This window comes from Rhipicephalus sanguineus, chromosome 9 (assembly GCF_013339695.2).
Source record: "Rhipicephalus sanguineus isolate Rsan-2018 chromosome 9, BIME_Rsan_1.4, whole genome shotgun sequence".
NCBI classification, from domain to species: Eukaryota; Metazoa; Arthropoda; class Arachnida; order Ixodida; family Ixodidae; genus Rhipicephalus; species Rhipicephalus sanguineus.
This window is the reverse complement of record NC_051184.2, coordinates 26,546,397-26,565,779: the sequence shown is the minus strand read 5'-3', so window position 1 is coordinate 26,565,779 and position 19,383 is coordinate 26,546,397. Positions and strand designations below refer to the sequence as shown.

Below are 19,383 nucleotides of genomic sequence, written 5' to 3'. Positions count from 1 at the left end.
GCGTCCTGGCAGAACTTAAACGTCACTTAAGCGGGTGTCTGAGCATCAATAACTTTAACAGGCCTCAGTGGCGATTATGAAGCGATATTCTCGCTATGCAGTACGCGCGTTTTATATTAATAAAGCATCAAAGACTTCGCTACATACGTAACACTGATAGAGGGCTTTGATTCTACCAAAAGCATACTCCGTTGGCTTTAAGCGCGACATATAAAGCACATAATTTTTTTACTGTTAATAATGAGTCGAGTCAGTCAGTGGCTCAAAGCACTCACGGAGTCCTCGATCTCCTTTCGCTCTTTAGCCGATGCGTCACGCGGAATTCGTCGACGGCCCAAAAAGTTCCAGAGGTTCTTCGAGGATCCGGGTCGTGGGCCCAGCATGCTGCTTATCAGCTTGTCCATTCCCCAGCTCTCGAACTCGAGGGTGAGTGTGTCGTACGAGTGGCCGGCCCTGTAGTCCTTCAGCATGACGTAACAGTTGCGAGGGAGGTAGCTGTCGTGTGAGCGGATCATCTCCATAGACGTCATGCCACCGTAGTCGTATTTGGCTGCGTCGAAATACAGTTCAAAGGTCCATATACTGGGGCCATCCGTGTTGACGTGAACGTGTTATTTTTCATTGGATTATTGTAACAGCAGCCTAAGTTTGCAACGGAGTTATACAGATTAATATTTCGTTATACGTGATGTTTAACACAATCGCGATGATAACGTACACTTCCGGATTGAGCAATCGCTGTCGGCAGGTGCTGTCAGCCGCAGCGTTAGTTAGTTGTTAAGTTAGTTAGTCATTAAAACTTGACCTAAATCTTAAATAATAAGAATAAGTGCTGGCGTTTAACGTCCCAAAACCACGATATGATCATGAGAGGCGCCGTAGTGGAGGGCTCCGGAAATTTCGACCACCTGGGGTTCTTTAACGTGCACCTGAATCTAAGTACACGGGCCTCAAGCAGCAAAACTTCTTTGCAGACTAGTTGGTTCATACTTGTAACTGCGCTCTTTCCTGTCTCCCTTCTTCTTTCCTGCTGGTTGCGCAGTAAGGGCGAGTTTACAAGCCTCAAGCACTTTCGCCTCCACGGAAAATGCGGCAGCTAAATCTCAAAGGAATGTTTCGATTTTTTAAGGTTTCATGGTGAGCTTCCTTTCAAATGAGGACGCAGGAGCCTGTTCAAACCTTGCTGACACAGCGTCTTAGTATGAGAAGTAAGATACTGCCGGCAAAGATTCTAGCGAATATCTTTGAAGCCCAGTACAGCAGGACATTCTTTGTGAAACAGTCAAGGGCAGCGGCTGTCATTCATCATTTGCCTCGACACGTGGTCGCGCAATGGGCCTCGAGGAAACGTCAGCTGGAAACGCTTGCATTATGATGCAGCCGGTATCCCAGAACAGTGTGGGCCGCGATGGTTCTTTGATTATTTTCAAACCCCGAGACGGCGAAAATGAAGCAGCACTTTACAAATTGTGCCACATGCTTGGAGTTTATGCTGCGCTGTAGCCTCCGTATAGCCTGCGTTTTCTGGATTAATTCTTAAGGATAATGAAACGTACGACTACAGACTGGACACCGCGTCAGAGACGGCCAGTGTTAGAAGTGTAGCAGCAGCTATTCAACAACATGACACTAGCAGAAGAAAGGCGCAAGTAGGCTTACGGCTGTATGTGGAGGAGATTATTAGGTGAGATGAAGCCCTGTCTATGGGCCTCCGGAATCTTGTGTCGTGGTCCCATTCTGGCAACACGTAGCGCATGTGTTGGGCACTGCAAAAAAAAGGACAAAGTATTGAGAAATATTCTTTGGAATGTTTGTTGTTTCGTATGTGAAGTCAGCAGTGAGTTCATAACTTATTCACATCACTATGCGGTTTAACCTAAAAACTGGATATCGGAAGTGTCTTCATAATGAGCGGTTTTGAAACACATCAGTGTCGGCTTTCTCTTCACAGTCGTCGATCGCAACCTAACCGTACCCTTGATGAAACATCTAAATATCTATGTTAAAAAGCAGTGAATAGAAAATAAATTACCATGACAATAAAGCAAGCGGGATTTGTGCGCCCACTGCTCATGTAAAACGAAGAGTGCAGCATCACAAGTGTGCGGTATGTAAGGATGTGTCATTGTCAAAGTTTTCGAATACGAATTTATTGCGGATACTTTGCCTGGAATATCGAATAAGATGTGAAATAACAAGGCACCTATGCCTTAGGAAGCTTCTTGATTATAATATGTTGGAACATTCCGAATCAATCGTCAGTAGTAGTAGTAGTAGCCGTCATGCAGATTACGTGACCAGAGGGGAGAGTGAATAAGAAATAAATAAACGAAATTATGATGATGATGCTCGAAATGTTAAGCGCGCGTGTTTCAAATCTAGTGGCGGGTCTACGACACCATAGGCGTGCGCACGGAGGTGGGAGGGGAGGGGCCGCCCCCCCTAGTCATCTAAGAAGAGGGGGGCGCAAAGCCTACCCCATACATTGACTTAATAAGGAGAGAGGGGGCGCCGCGATGAACCTTCGCCCCCCCCCCCCCACCCAGGACCATGCGCACGCCTCTGACCACATCACGTGCTATCGCTAGCCAATCACATACACTCGCGCGCTTACAGCTTCGCTCCCCGACGGTTATCACGGCCTGGAATTGGCTAAAATGTTTTGCGACGATTTCCGATCATTGTGTGATTCTACATCTTCGCACGAATCGCTTTTCTGTCTAGAAACGACTGAGAGAGCGACGTTATGCACGAAATCATTCGGTATATAATTCTTTAGGGATGTACATACGTCACCAGAACTCGTGATCGACCACCGTTAGCGCTTCGCTGACAGGTAGCTCTCAGTCATGGCAGACCTGCGTTAACGAGGTCGTTGGTACGAGGTGTCCAGGTTGATGGCGGGTGAAAGCGCCCCCGCGCCGCCTGAAAGAGATTCTCAACTCTAGTTGTAGCTGCACGCCATGCATACCGGTAAGGCATGAGCTAGCTCTTGGACTTAGGGAGTGATCCCCCCATCGCTTCAAAATACGGGTGTAGCAATACACGCGTTACGTACGGAGGGACCTCACGTTTCGCATGGTGCGCTTGGGCGGAAGTTCTGCTTACGCGCCCTATACTGAATGTGAAGTTGATGCTTACGTGGATTAGACAGTTGCATTTGGTTGCGCGTCCAAATAAGGCTGCCTGATGATTGGCGCTTAGGGCCATGGGATCTGAGCGCGAATATTGCTCGTGTCGCGGTATGCCAGTGGTGTACTATAGCAAATCTCCTCCTCCACCAATTCACCGAAACAAAACCAACCTTCGCTGTTTCCCGAAAGAAGCACGTAATACAAGCCAGTTTTTTTAGACGCGCTCCTTGACGGGAAACAGCGAACTTGGTGTTACAGACACAGACAGACAGACAGACAGACAGACAGACAGACAGACAGACAGACAGAAACGCTAAAAGTGTCTGGTTCGCCAAGAAATGTTTCGCATTTAGGAAACAGTCTCCGAAGCTTGTTACCCTCTGTAACCTCATCGACGCGGTCACGTGGAAGCGACTTCCGGCAACGCGTGCCGCGAAGCCGAGGACACACGTAACTGTCATCCCGTAACCGGGTCTGGGACGAATTCCACGGTATACACCAGCACTATACAGCCCGTTCGCATTGTACTTGCATCCCTGTCTATATGGCTCGTCGTACGTGCGCTCGTTGTTATAATTTCGCGTTTATTTTTTTGCTCTCCGCCACCTTTACCCGATCGGCACCGCTTTGGCGGCTGAGTTTAGCGAAGGACGACGTGACTGAGGCGCGACGAAAGTGCTTTGAACCTGGCCGTATTCACGAGCCTGCTGGCTCTTTTGTTTTACGTGCCGTGAGCGGGGAACAAAAAGTGTGTCACTCAAACGGGTATTCGCAGTTTCGTGATCCGGAATATAAAAAAAGTGGCCGCGTATCTGCGTGCTTTGCTGCAAATGTCCTCGAAAGACGATAGTCTTCTGCCATTTATGTTTTGCCTTGCCTCAGACAGCGCCTCCTCTATGTTGAATCGTCCGCACCTGGCTGACATTGATAAAATAGAGGAGGCGCTGCGTGAGACATGGACGCCTTCTGGCAGTGGCGTCGGGAAACATGAGCTTGTGCAGAACCCAGGGCCACTGCCAGGTGTCAGCACGATCTCGTCGCCAGAGGGCTTTTTCGTGCATAGCATCGCATCTTCAGCGCAGCCCAAGAAACACTGGCAGAGGGCTTTTTCGTGCATAGCGTCGCATTTTCAGTGCAGCCTAAGAAACACTAGGGTCTTTAGAATTACGTATCTGTGTATTTTCTAGTAAAGAAACACACCACCTAATGCTTACGTATTGATGTTGCGCCTCAGATATGCGTTATAATTGCTTCTCGATCGACAGTGTTCACAAATATGAACGCAGCTACCAGTTCAAGATGGTTGGGCGTTCAGCAAGTACTTATTTGGCCGGGTGGCTGAATCGTGTGACAGATGGAAAGACAGACAGACCAAAATATCTGCGTTCAAGTATCCCAAGAAAGACTATCGTCTTTAAAAAAACCCGCTTGTTTATTCGACCCACCATTGCAGCACGGGGTAATTCGCAGCTTCTTGCATGGCAAACCTATGCAGTGTACTATAAAGTGTGTTTGCATTAAGAGTCCAGGTAGGCGCACCGAATACCCTGCTACTTACAGCGCTATAATACTTGGTTCACAGGAACATCGACTATAGATCGCCTATATCTTGTAACAACTTTCACAAATTATTGCAGGGCCTCCTTCAGCAGAACCGCTGGAGAGTTAACAAGGGCTGTATTTATGCTAATCAACATTCTTTGCAGCAAATTAAGAACTATAAAGCTGATCGAAGATTTAGGAATGCCTTGTCACATCAACTCTGTGCCAGGCCCCCTTTGAACAACAACGATTTGTTTTTTGTTTTTTTCTGAATTCCCGTCACACGACGTGTGCCTATGCCGCTCTCAACAACTGCTCCGGACATTAGTGCCAACTGGAACAACCTTAAATTCGCGTTTTCTCACGAATAGCAACTTCGTATTTCTGTTTGTGAAGGGTGTACACGCACCGCACTCCGGTTTGGCGCTCGCTCGCTGCGCGTATCTTGATTTCTTTTACCGTTATCTTCTTGGTCCTTCAGGTGCCGACTGCATCGCAAACGCAAACGCGAGACCTATGTTTTCTATTTGCCGATTCACTCACAGGTCACGGTGGCAGGGGTACTTTGACTTGGCCAAGGTGCGGAACGCGCTCGACACGAACGACACCACCTGGTCGCTGGGCTCCGTGAGCATTTCCAGAGCGATGTGACGCAGCAAGTACATCTCTGGGTGGCTGAACAAGATGATGAGGAAGGAGGCGATACGGATCTCGCTGGGTTCACTCGTGTTGTAGAACACGGGCAAGGCGATAGCGCGAGCCTGCGAAGGAAAATCAAAGAAAATATTACTGAGGAAAAAAAAGGACGTTGCTATTGTAGATAGGTGTCGGCCACGGAGAGTTACAGGACACAGCAGTAGGTGTCTCTTGCATTTAGACTCAAGAAACCAGAGTCGGTAAATGTCAGAGCAGTTGGACCTGTTCTACATACACGCTGGATGTATACATGTTGTCATGATTCGGAATAAAAGTGTTGATGTTCAGGCTTTATTCGGAAGTCCTAACCTTCTCGGCCACATTTCACGATCACAAACTTCGGTGCTCGTTTATTAAGTATTGTTAGATTTTCGAGGCTGGTGTATTGAACGAGAAGTACAGACATGACACGTTGAAATACGATACGTGGAATAGTTGTGAGGGCTCAACCGGGTGCCTTCACATAACTTTCAATAAAACGTCTAAGTCGGTTCGTACCTTGAGCTCCTGAAGTCTGAAAGCCGCGAGACACGAGACAGGTCCTATTTGGTCATGTTGTAGCCTTTTATTTCATTGCTTTTATTTGTGTATTTTTGTTTGCTACCTAATAGCAAGACTCCTGTGTAAATCATAATATTGGCATCTTGATGTCGTCTCTCGGTGTGTGAGCTTTGATGTCACTGGCTTCTTAAATTTTCAGTTGCACTACTATCCTCTGACAGTATAAAAGCAGCTTTTAATGCTGAAAACTCCTAAATAGCCTGTAATTCCCGTGTAAGCGATGGCAAGAGACTCTGCAGTATCCGACGCTGACTTAGCTGCAAAAAACTCAGCCTTGTGGTATGAAATAGCGAGAAGTTCATGCGGGTACCTGTTTAGGCGAGCATTTGGTATGGTAAAGTTGAGCCGTTTTGTTGTTAGATCAAGGCCAGTTTTGTAGTTTGTGCAAAGTTGTCAAGGTACTCCGTACAAAGGTTAAACTACTCCGTCCTCGCACTTGCATTGTAATTTTGTGAGCGACCCTTGACAATTACCTCTCCATCTATAAAAACACTGCGCTAAATAGACACGGTTACACTAGGACGGGCGCTGATTACCTCTTTCCGAGATGGTGAGCTGTTCGGCGCAACCAGCTCCGTCGAGCTCTGCTAACTTTTATGAACCAAATTGATATGACCACTCGTTTATAGCATTTTTTTTCGGGTTTTTACTTACTTTTCTCCAAGTGTTCGTCATTTTTTAAAATATACTTTCCTATCTTCTTTCTCCTTTCGCATCCCTGTTCCCGAAAGAGTAGGCAGGCGTTGTGCCTCTCTAGGTGGCAGTTTTCCAATTCTCCATATTTCCTCCGCGTCCTTGTGTACTTGTGTAGGCATATCGAATAGTTAAGGCACGCATTCAGTTTGTTTGTTTCTTTACCACCACGTACAGACGGATATAGAGTACTGGTGCTACATTGTGTTACGAAAACACGCGATAAAGTGCTGGTACAATGGGAAAGACAACAGGGATGAAATACGTTCCTGTGGCGTTATCTTTGCCATCGTCCCTGTTCCTCTGCGTGCGCTGTTTCATGTCTGCGACACTGTGGTAGTTCTGTGAGTGCTCACCAGTTCAGGATGGTTCTTGGATGCCTGCTTCAGCGCCCACAGGGCGGCCATCCTTTTGGGCTCCTCCTGACAATTGCAGATGAATCGCTCCAGGTAGTGCATGGCTTTACGAGTGCCCAGGTTGCCCGCCATGCGCAGGTAGACGGTGCTCTCGAACTGGGGCTCGTGGTGTGTGTCGGCCGGGGTCACGGAGTACTGCGTGGCACGAATGAGAGGATTGTTAGCAAAATGGTCCCACCAAGCTGGAGAAAACCGGGGCGTAATACGCGTGCCAAATGTCGCGGGACACGCGTATTGGCGTTCTTCCACTCAGACGTATGCCACGATGCATCAGGGAAGCCCTGCGGTACGATTACCCATAGAACTCCTGTAGTTTACCGCAAGTCTGTCGCCCAGGACGTGACTCAAACGTTTACAGAACGTGGATCTCGGGAAAATTTTAGTTTCAGCCCAATCTTAGTTTTCAGCCGTTGAAACATTAAACGCTCTTTTTTTTTTTGTCGCGTAGAATGGTTACAGCGCATTTGAAATACAAGTTCCGTGCTTCGCGTTAGGCAACCTGCTTTTTCTTGTATCCCGCATAGTACTTTCGACCTTTTATTCTTGATATTGCTGCGTGGGTCATTATACAGATGCCTAAAGCTCGAGTCAAACGTTACGTCACCCCTTCTTGTAACGCAGTAACGAAAAATCGGTCATTTATAATGAACTGATCAGCATACAATCGTACTACTAAGGCTACCCGTAATATTTACGAAACCTGCAGGTAACGTCCATCTTATTATCAGACTTCTATAGTGGCTGCACATCGAGTGCTATACAAATTGTAGCAATCTTTCCTTACGACGAAACTCAACTTGGCTCACGACAGAGACGCGTTTTAGACAAATCACACTGTTCTAGCCGCATACCATGTGTGCAATTTCTTACGGCCAATTGAGACGACGACTGGTTTAGGGATACGTTTACCACTAACGACGGAACAAAGCGAATGCATAAACCTATAGAACGTGCGCTCACGTTAAAGATGTGCGAGACGATATCGGGTCTGCAGGTGCCGTGGTCCTCCTCGTGGTCATCGTGCGCGTGCTTGCATCCCTTGCCGCTCGCTATCGTGCTGGCGGCGAACTTGCAGGCGCTCCAAGTTCCCGGGTGGCTCTTGACGGCCTCCGATTTGCACGAGTCCTGCACGATGACGTTCACAGTGGTGTCGTGTGTTCTAGGAGCCTCTGAACTTATTCATTGTCAGTCACTCCTAGCCTTGACATCGAGGGAAAAGCGCAGAAACTTCTTTACATCATATTCGAAGCGTAGATCTTTGAGATATGTTAGTGTCTCAGGTTTTGTTGCTCAGCTGCATGGGAAGTGTTCCTGTCAGCGCTCGCTCCGTCCGAGTTACTCTGACAAACCTAAACGCGCAAGCACCCTGGATAAAGCTACGAGGGGTTCGTAGTATTTGATAGGTGTTCATTTTTGTTGATAGGTGTGCTTAGTTGCTGACAGGTGTTCATAGTTGTTCATAAGTGTTCAGAGATAGGCGTTCATTGGCGTTCATAGTTAAAGAGAGGACGAGAAGGTTGCGCTCAACGTCCTCGTTCCCTGTTTTGTTTTCTGTCCTTTGTTTACTTATAGTGTCGACTTAGCCCAGCCTTAAGTTTGAAATAATACTCAGAGCGCTCGCGATAGCAGCGCTTTTTGAACAGGAAGATGTGCAGCTGCGCATCGTGTTCATTCTGAGGAAACGAACAAGATGCTTGAGTTCAACGTTGGTCTGCCTAGAAAGTGCTAAGACAACGAAACCGCCTACTCGTTTTGAACCATCCTTACGGGCCTAGTACCATAACTAAGATCATCCTTAATCATTTTGCACATTTAAAGCTGAGCTGTCTTAAGGGATGACAATAGTCGGCGTATAAATCGGAACGGGTAAGTGAATATGGTTTCAAATATCCTTACTCCTGAAAGTGGCTGCATGAGTTAATTGAACGTGAAAATCAACTGTAACTAATAACGCCTAATGAACTTTCGCTCTTGAGCGCGACTCTGGGTGTATGAGGGTTGTATCATAGTGTACAGGAACCAGACTACTCTTGACCCTCGCGGTTTAATTATTGCTATCTGAACTTTCAGTGTAACTGCTCGTTTCAATACGTGTTGATAAAAAAAAAGAAAGGCATCTTGGCTAGAAATTGAACACGTGTCTTTGTATTCATCAGCAGGGTACCACAACAACAGAGTCAGCAATGTAAACAGATATAGGGAGCTTGTTGAGGCAGATATATCATGCTTGTATAATTAAGCGGTACGCCACGCAAGACCAGAAGGTTCATAAGTACACCAGATCTAATAAAACTCCTGATGACCTTGCTCTTGAATTTTCGTCCACTAAGGTATAGTCTAGAAGCCATGTCCAGACGACCAAATGCGGTTACCTCTACACAGTGCTGTTTGCAGGATGACAACGTTTTGTAGGAAACCTGGCACTCACGGCAATTTCGAGGATCAAGGCAGGGCTGACTTCCTTCAGGTTCAGGTGGAGCCTTCCGTAGAAGCGGTGGGCGTCCAGTTTGCTGATCTGGTTGCTCTTGATCAGGTTCAAGCCGAAGGCGATGTGAGGGTTCATGCCGGCGGCAGCGAGGAGATCCAAAAACGCGTGGCTGGAGAGATACGACGGAAAGACGCAAATGTTGGGCTCGTGCCATCATCAGTACTCGAATTATGTGTGCACCATGTTAAAGGGACACTAAAGTGACACATTTAGTCAGTTGAGACAGATAAATTATTGTTTCAGAACTCCAGAAGAATCCGCTGGTCGACTAGTTGGTACACCTATTGATATGTACTAAGTGCGTGCAGTGCCAAGAAACTAATGCCGGTGTCACACGATGCACTGCTGATCCCCAGTGGCGTAGCCAGGAGGGGGGGTGGGGGGAGCACACCGGCCCGTGCCCCCTCACGAAATATTTTTGTGCCATGTATTACAGAGCACGAAATGACGCTCGACCACTCTTACCTGCCGGGACCCCACGTCAAATCAAAGGCGTGCCCCCCCCCCCCCCAAAAAAAAAAGAAAATTAAAAAAAAATTCTGCCTACGCCACTGCTGATCCCTGTTAAGCCCGGTGGGGATCAAATTTCTGAAATGTGATTGCCTTCCTTCTGTAGCTTGCGTAAAGGAACCAATCACGAGTAAGAAATTCGATCCCGATTAGTCGTGATCGCGATCAAAAATGCCTGTGTGACACCAGTATACACGTAAACGACATAGACTGCAGCTTATACTTCCGACTACGTTTACTGAAAAGCACGAAGCCAGTTTTATGCATGCGCACATGCTAACAACTACTGGAGGCGCATAATGGCTGTCCAAATAAACACTCATTTTCTTTGGCAGTTATATACGCACATGGAGCACTTAGTTACCACCAGAATGTAGTTGAAAGTTCGCCATCGTAGGTTAATTACGGTAAAAGAAAATGAAGGTCAAAGATTGTTTTCAATTTCGCGCCGAAGGTTTAGCGCGTGAGCGTCATAGTGACGTCATGAATTTGTCTTTTTGCGCATTCTGTCAACATTGGTTCAATGAAGTTTTCTGAAACATGGTATGTTAAGACTTTGGGTATCTTAGGCCGCAATTTAAACAATTTTCGCGGATGAACTAATACGTAGGCACTAGCAGATGGGCTCGAAATCTATGACGTCGGGGCGATCTGGTGCAGAAACTTCAAGGCGGCGTCGCCACCCGTATTTTATTGTTGCACGTTTTCTTGCTTACCGAGCGCCTTCTGGCGCTAAGAGTGGTGCTTTCAGTAATACGAAATTCTGATTTACTAATACTAGAAACAAACACAAAACTATCATTGTCATGAACAGGAAAGCGCTCTCTTCATTCTCTTTACGGTGAAGCTGTTTGAAGTTGTGCTTCGTCCTGCAAAACTCCTCTAGTGGGTATGCATCGCTGGAATTGGGCAAGCCCCATGGCCGAGTACAGCAGGTACGAAAACTCTGCTCGGCGAAGTGGAGCACGTGAAACACGTGAAAGAGAGAGAGAGAGAAAGAAAAGCGATAGAACGAAAGAGAAAGAGAAAATGCCGAAGCTTGCTCTAAGTCGCGCAAGGCTTCACCCAGCGAAGCTGGACGATTCTGAAGTATAACAGAGCAACCAATAACCTAGAAACAACCTAACAACTAGCTAGAGTCCAGCAACGACCTAGAAGTAACTTAACATTACCTAGATAACGCCTAGCAACGACCTAGAAGCAATCCAGAAACAACCAAGCATCACCTATAGCTAAAGCCTAGCAACAACAAAGAGGCAATCTGGAAACAACCTAGTATCACCTATCTAAAGCCTAGAAACAACATAGAAGCAACCTAGAAACAACGTAGCGTCCCCTAGATAATTCCTAGCAACAACCTAGAACCAACCTGCAAACAACCAAACATAACCTATAGCTAAAGCCTAGCATCAACGAAGAAGCAACCTGGAAAGAACCTGGCATCACCCAGCTAAGGCCTAGCAACAACCTACAAGCAACCAGATTAGACTTCAGAACTTAGTGCAAGCTTGGCCATTTATTTTTCTATTTCGTGTCCTTTTAATACTGTGAGAGTTATTGCTATTTGTCCTGCGCAAGCAGAACGATGTACACATGATGCGAGTGCAACGCACGGCACACAGCGCTGTGTCTTGTAGACTGTGCTTCTTTTGTCTAATGCAGGGTTGCAGGCGACACTTCCCTGTGAGCAAGGAACACTTTTTCTGTCCTCTGTCTGCATTAAGGGCTAACCGAACACGAACCTGCCGGCATTTATTTTCACTCTGCGCACCAGCTGCACTGCGCGTATTTGCCGTACAGCTCATCATCACCCGTTGCGGTTCACGAGGTGTTCTGCGCTTCCTCGTGCCGACGCTCTAAGGAATACGCCTGCCGTTATTTCGAACACGAGCAGGTATATGTCAGGATCACTCACAGGATGTTGTCCTTCTTTTCCTCCGGGGCAGAGGCCACGTGGTTCTGGTATACCCAGCTGATCTCATCGTAGTCCAAGCCCGCGAAAGAGTTGAACAGGATCAGGAACAGCTGGCTTCCGCTAGGCTTGTTGTCGATCTCCTTGATGTCCTCGTCAGTGTAGTCCAATTCCGCCAGCTGGTGAAGGCCTTCCGCGAACTGTAAATTTGTGGTGGGGGGTAGGAGGCGGTCGACGTTTGATGAACTTGTATTAGCCTATAGTTCTTGATTTCAATACAATAATTCTTGGAAGGAGTTAATGCAGTCCTGAAATCACTTACGCCCTGCTTTCTGTGAAGGGCTGCCATGACGTCGACGGAAATGTCTGGCTGAGTTCACTTTATTTACTAGCATACTACCGGCGCTGGCTAATTTTGGGTAATTTTAGGCCCTAAATAATGACTCATGTGAGGTAATGTTCGCTTCTCCCTGCTATAACTGTAGCGTTGTTTTCGTCAAGTTTTTATCCGATGGCTTAGTTGTCTACCTTCTTTTTTTTTAACAGGAAAGTGTTTTATGCCGGGGTTCACTACAGCTCCACTGACGTACTTCCGTCACGGATATGACGTTGTAAAATATACAATAACAGATGGCAAAGAAAAAGAACCAGAAGATGAAGTTCCGTCGCCGGGAGTCGAACCTACGACCCCTCGCTCCACAGCGCGCGGCGCGAACCGACTCGGCCGCAGACGGCACGTTCTTCACCGTACTAACAGCGAGCTATTTATATACACCTCTTACCGTTGGCAGCACCCGGAGATTGGTGGCACTTCAGCGTGTTTTTATTATCGAGAGGGCGCGAAGGGCTCGAAGGGCGCGCTTTAAAGGTCGTCGCCCCGCGGTTTGCGATGCGCGCGCGCCTCCACATTGTGTGGTCGCTCGTGCGCACGCGCTTGTCTCGTGATGGGGGGTGGTTTGTATGTCATGTGCTCTCACTGCAAGTTTGCGTTAAATTTACAGAGAGCACGAATGTCACTTTGCTCACTGCAACGGCCGCTTTTGCGAAAGGAGCGCGCTGGTCACAGAAATAAGTTACAACTGTGACAGTTTGTTCGCGCTCATCCTGTGTATACTTGTGCGATCGTGTCGTGCGTCCTCCTTTGTGCTTGAGCAGCGCGCTTTAACTGTCGAACTGTGACAGTTCTTAGTTCGCGCTCATCCTGTGTATGTTCTTTCCATGCGTCCTGTCTGCTTGAGCAGCGCGTTGCGAGTTTCGAGCTGCTGCCGTTCTTCGCGTGACATTACAATTTGTTGCTATAGCATTAGTTCCTTCGCCCTTGTGCTGAAACAATGCACAGAAAACGCTCAACTACGTCTGTGAAGGCCCGCTTCACTTTCGTGTTATACCGATTCCTATGGTAGAGGGATCAGCCATGTTTTTTGTCCTTACTCTGTGGTCGAGCACTTTTCCTCTAAATAATAAAAATTGTAACAAAAAGAGAACGATAAAAGAGGCACAAAAGGGGCGAAAAATATTCAACATTTAGCTAAGTACAAACTAAGCCAACCTCTCACGGCTCCTTCTCTTCATCATTGAGCATACGGCGCCATCCGTTAACCTTATTCGTAATCGATGGAAAATATCAGATGCTTCTTGTGCGAGAATACATTCGCTAAGTATGGCGGTGAAAATGAGCACCGCCGGATTTGGCGTAATTGAACTCCATCTTACTTTTTCCTTGTTTCCATGCAAACCGAAGTGCTCGAATGGAGCGTTTGGGGTGTTTGAGCTGCTCGGGGTTCGTCAGGTCCGGGGTGGTGCCGAAGTCCTGAGCCAGAGAGTGCTCCTTCTCGTGGTCATCGCCGACCGAGGTGTCCGTGGTGGCTTCGTGCTCTTCCAGGAGGTCCAGGGTGCGACTGTATATATTCGTGGACACTCAGAACGTTGCGCCAGTGCACCAAGTTCAATTCAATTCAATTCAGCTTTATTTCAGGTATTACGGTATTTCAGGTATTTCAAGTTATACGTGAGCTTGTCGCTGGCCTGCTGGCCAAATGAAATACTTAATTTAGAAGTCCTAGCACGGCACACATTGGTGACCAAGTAATTGCGACGGGGACTGGAACTTCCCAGCGCGTTTTATCAAGCAGAGGCAACTACGGCTTTATATGCGCATAGATCACATTTATTTCCACCGTCATATGTCATTAGCCTCGCTAGTTATGAACGACATGTTCAACTCCTTGCAAGATGATCCACCAATCGACGACAAAATTGTGCTCTTGTAAAGCCGAAATTGATATTCAGCAAAACCACAATATAATACAAGCGCGTTGCTCTGCTAGCCATTCTTGAGTTAGGAATTTAGTGCGTTTGGTTTCTAGACTGAAACTGAGTATTGGCCTGCAGCAACTGACCCATTTTAAGGATTAAACTCGCGCTTTAATCCCACATACGGTAACCTTACTGCGAAGGTAACATCATCACAGCGCTTTTTTTGTCCACTTTCATCCACCCTCAAGTTAAGTTGGGTGAATGCTTCCCGGTCGCGAAGACTGACGCTGTGGGAGGACTTATGGTGTGCGATGGCTTATGCCGTGGAAATACTTACGATGTGCAATGGCTTACGTTGTGGGATGATTAAGCTGTGGGAAGGCTTACGCTGGGGGAAGACATATGATGTGTGATGAATTACGTTGTGGGCAGGCTTATGATGTGCGATGAGTTGCGTTATGGGAAGACTGAAGCTCTGGGAAGACTTTCGCTGTCGGAAGGCTAACGCTGTGGGAAGACTTACGGTGTGCGATGGCTTACGCCGCGGGAAGACTTACAATGTGCGATGGCTTTTGTTGTGGGAAGACTTTACACGACTTACGCAGTGGTAAGGCTGAAGCTGTTGGAAGACTTACGCCGTGGTAAGGCTGTAGCGGCGGGAAGACTTAAGCTGTGGTAAGCCTTACGCTGTGGAAAGGTGGGTAAAAATATTCCTTATCAAAAAATTCACTTTGTATGACGACATTCTTGGAGCCTTGAATACGTAGCGCGCACTCGGCATTAAATTATGCTTCTTAAGCCAACGTACGTTCCTGAGTTCCTTCTAAAACGCGCGCAATATGCAGTGAGGCATTTCGACTATTTCTTGTTTTGTATATTTCTCGTTCGAGCACTGCTTACTTTACTTTCACGTGGATCTTCTTTCCCTCGCCGTGAGGCTTGAACAGGTATCCGGACTCGGCCCAGGCGTGCGTGATGACGTAGTGCTGTGCTGTTCCCTTCAGCTCGTAATAAACTTCCGATGTTGAAGAGGACGGGTGCTGAAGAGAGATGAAAAGACAATAAGCTCGAGAATAGTGGCAAAATTTACTGACGGGAAATTTTCGAGACAAATGCAAAAAATTATTGTGCTTAGCTCTTTACAAAGCTGGAAAAACCTTGAGTGTAGCAAAGAGGGATGAAGTTTTGAGCACGGTCGCTAATTTTCTTTAGATTTGACTCAACTAACCATGACAATGGAGAGAATACAGAGGCAATTGAAAAAACTTTACTGTCACGGTGCAAAGTGAGGGACCTTCACGTGCCATAAGATGAAAAAATAAAGTTTTGCTGCCGCGACAAGGGAAAAAAAATCGACGAAAATGCGAATGACGGAGCGCCACGTTAAGTGCATTTTTATACGAAACGAAATAAACAATGCAAGCGAACTGTTCGCTACCATGTTATTTTCTTTACTTATTTCAGTTTGCCATATGTTTTATTCTTTATTTGTTCAGTACCACTTTTCTCCTTTTTTTCGTTGCAGAACTTATAGAAAAAAAACGCCAGGCGTGCGCTGAAACCGCAGCACAGTCACAGCGAAAGCTGGAAGAGCGGCGTTTCAAGAGCCCGTTGTAAGCTCTCTTGGGGCTACAATACAAGTACACTAGAAAGGTACCCACTACGCCATAAATCAAATTTTCGTGAAGTTGGGAAGCGCCTACTAAGCCATTATTCGTCATTCTGCGGAGAAGCGAGGCACCAGCTACACGTCTGTAAGGGATTATGTGCACTTTTGTTGACGCGACGACTGATGACGATGAAGAATTACGGCTCAGCCCTTTGTAATGGGTTGGAAGCTTTAAACGGCCCACCAGTTATGTAATTTCCACTGGGTGACGCCCGGTCGCTATTTCCCTCTGCCGTCATGCTGTATAACATACGCTGACGTGGGAGAGAGACGGGGAAGGGGTGCGAAGAACTTTACTGAGACCCCGAGGAAATGGATCATGCGCTTATGGGCTTCCTTGGCAACCAATACAAGTGCATTTGAGAGGAACCCACTACGCTATAAATCATTGTAATTTTTGAGAAGTAGGGCAGCAGGCACTGTGCCATTTTTCGTCATTCTACGGAGAGCCGTGCTATCTGCTAAACGCATGCAAGGCATTATGCGCACTTTGTTGATGCTGTGCCTGATGACGACGAAGAATTATGGCAGAGACCTTTGTAATGGGTTGGAAGCAATCAACAACCTACGCGTTGCGCAATTCGCATTGTGTGACGCCTGGTTATAGAATTCGCGTTGTGCGACGCTTGGTGCTTATTTTACTCTTCTACCACGCTATATTGCATATGCTAATGTGGTTCGTTCCCGACACGAAGCCTGTATAGGACCTTTTTGCAAAGCGGTTTCAACCACCGGCATGGCTCAGAGGTTGAATACTGGGCTCACACGCAGAGGGCCCAGGTTCGAACCTCGTTCAATCCTGGAATTTTTTCTTATTTCGTTTTTTTTCTTATTTCGAGCGATACTGGTTACGGACACCGGCGGCGGCGGCGGCGGACAACTACGGCGCCAAAAACGGCCGGTGAAATGATCTCATAACAGCTTTCGCTGTAATAGAGTAGCCTAGGTGATATCAACCTCATGCTCCCTGCAGTGAGCCAGTTAGGGCAGAACAGAAATAAACAATGTTATGCCAAGTTTTCCCCAAAACCGCTCGTGAAAGCTAGATTATTTTCTTAGTGATTGTTTTTCGCAACATTCCTTTAGGATCGATGTGAAGTAGTCCTAGCTTAAGATATTGATCGGGTTTCAAAGTAAAAATAGCAGAATGTAGGTAAACATAAAAAAAAAACAACTATAGAGGCACGACGTTTACAAATTCGCTGCTCCGCTCCAAAAACAGTTGCATTTGTCTGAACACTTAAAGCCTACCGAAGCGACGTAGTTTACAGCTTTTATGGTAGGGTTGCAGTGTTCTCAAAAGGTAAGCAATAAGTTCTGCTTCCCCTTTAGCGGATGGTTTGAAAGCGGCGTACAAAACGTCAACACTTTCCGTTGTTTATATACCTTACACAAGTTCCCTGCGAAATTGTGTGATAATTTTGTTTTGCTTTTATTAGCATTTACAAGAATCGTAAACATGATTCCTGTGTTTGTAAAAATTTAGCATATTTTTTGCTTCTTGAGCATGAACGACTTAACTAAAATTTATTTGCTGTGGTTACTAGATAACAACTTCTATGAAATTCAGCGAGCCAGATAAGAATCAGTTTAGTGGTTGCTTAGAAAAGCGATTATTTGTTGTCGCCGCGTCGTTAGGTAGGAGCTCATTAACTACAGACCGACTGACCACCGGACCTTGATCGCTGGATTCACGGACCGTTCCACCGTTCACTGTTAGACTTCATATACGAAGCAAATTTGCATGTGTATTTTTGGCACCTTTACTGTGCCTAATGGCACGCTTTCGAGAGAAAAAAAAAAGATACTATAGCTTCTTCTCGAGTGCATCGCATTTAACCGCTTCTTTCGTGCTCTTCCTCTACAACCGATTGAACACGTGTTCCGAGTCTTCGCATAGCCGATGTGATGCACTCACCGTTTCCTCCGCCTCGCACTTTACGCACTTCTTGGCCACATCCCGGCCCAAGATGGCATAACTGGGCCGGTCGCACTTCTCCAGGTTCTTTATCTTGGTCACCTCTATGTAATCGTGTTCTTCTTCGTGCACCACGTACAGGGTGTCACACACGCCGTGAAGGCCATCCTGCGTGCAATAATATCCCAATCAGGCACCGTGTACACATTTGCGTGCACAACTTGTTTTCGCTAGTTGTGTCGACTAGCGGCTAAGAAATAGAAAGGTGCATTGAGTTTTCCGTCAATTGAATATTGTGCGTTATTGATGTGTCTTTCTCTAACTTTATTTTGATGTGTATTGCCGCATATGACCACTTTGCTTAAGGCACTACCATGTTCAATATAACGCTTTCCGGGAGCCACGTAAAAAGTGTGATTATCCTTGGCTCGAAATGAATATAAGCGACAAAAAAATTGCAGGAGTATTTCGGGCATGACATTTGATTCTTCTTGGGCAAAAGCAGGACATGACTGATCTGAGGATAAATAGACCTTGAATTACACTAAAATTAAGGTTAGTTACAGCAAAATACGTAAATCAACACATTACCACTTTTCTTTTTGTTGCAATAGAATAGCGAGTACCTTGGGGTAATGCTGCGTAAATTTGACGTATTTACAGACAGCTCGTCACAATTCTTGACTGAAGGCGATGTGTCTTGCTTGAAAACTTAAACACGACGCCAAAGAGAAAAGTGATCAGACGGCATAGCAATTTACCCAAAGTGATTGTCGAAAGAGGCAAAGAGTTTGATGCTCCGTGCGATATTTGTCAAGACACGGTTTCGGTATTGCGTGTTCTGTCTGCTTACCTCTTTGACGTGGTACTCCTTTTCGCGGTGGTGCTCGTGACGTCCCTTGACGAGGTCTAGTTGGAAGAGCGACAGCACGCCCTTCTTGAGGTTCTTCACCCAGAGAGGTGCGTGCTTGCTCAGCTCAATCTCCTCGATCTGCAGAAGCCCACGCACGACGTTGGTCAATCGGTATACCAACGGAAAAAGAATGGTCTGATGAATTTAGTGCACCATTTCGCGTTTTATGGCCGCTGATAAAGCCCTGTATGTCTGCCCCAAATAACACGAAATATTGATGTGTTTGAACCGGTAAACTGGACGCTTCTGGTGACAAAAAAAGTAGATTTAAAGTGAGCGGGATGTCTCTGCGCAAGACGTGTCGCAGAAACAAGACTTATTTAAGCTGTTACTCTGCTAGCTCCTTGCACAACTCCCTGTTCTCCGGACTTCGCGAATGATGGACATGGCATTCATTATATGGAGCGCGAGTTCTTGCTTGCGTTAGCAAAGACTGCACGATCTATAAAGACATAGTAGTGTGACTGTACGCATTTTCAAAACACTCCTAGAGACGCACTTGTGTTTCATGACTAGCGAGACCGCCTCTGGTGAAACCACAGATGAGTCTTCTTTTTTGTATTTTTGAAGACAAGTAAGTGTATACGGAGATTGTAGGTGGCGCTAGAAACGTCACTGCCTCAGTGATAGTGCTAGCGTCACTGTACCTTTCCTTCGTCGAACTTTCCGGCGAAG

The 19,383-nt window shown here is 46.5% G+C and overlaps 1 protein-coding gene across 1 annotated transcript in view; it reads right to left on the bottom strand.

The window, feature by feature from the left end:
* LOC119404821 (vitellogenin-2-like) overlaps positions 1 to 19,104 on the bottom strand; it is a 32,544-nt gene extending 13,440 nt beyond the window's left edge. Inside the window, exons 1-12 of the mRNA XM_049419387.1 lie at positions 19,078 to 19,104; positions 18,649 to 18,786; positions 17,796 to 17,963; positions 15,109 to 15,248; positions 13,697 to 13,850; positions 11,956 to 12,152; positions 9,471 to 9,639; positions 8,003 to 8,167; positions 6,983 to 7,177; positions 5,220 to 5,437; positions 1,660 to 1,766; positions 276 to 550 (exon numbers count right to left, since the gene is read on the bottom strand). Coding sequence (XP_049275344.1) covers positions 276 to 550; positions 1,660 to 1,766; positions 5,220 to 5,437; positions 6,983 to 7,177; positions 8,003 to 8,167; positions 9,471 to 9,639; positions 11,956 to 12,152; positions 13,697 to 13,850; positions 15,109 to 15,248; positions 17,796 to 17,963; positions 18,649 to 18,786; positions 19,078 to 19,104 — 1,953 coding nt within the window. The remainder of the gene's footprint in view (positions 1 to 275; positions 551 to 1,659; positions 1,767 to 5,219; positions 5,438 to 6,982; positions 7,178 to 8,002; positions 8,168 to 9,470; positions 9,640 to 11,955; positions 12,153 to 13,696; positions 13,851 to 15,108; positions 15,249 to 17,795; positions 17,964 to 18,648; positions 18,787 to 19,077) is intronic.
* Between the last annotated feature and the right edge of the window lie 279 nt (positions 19,105 to 19,383).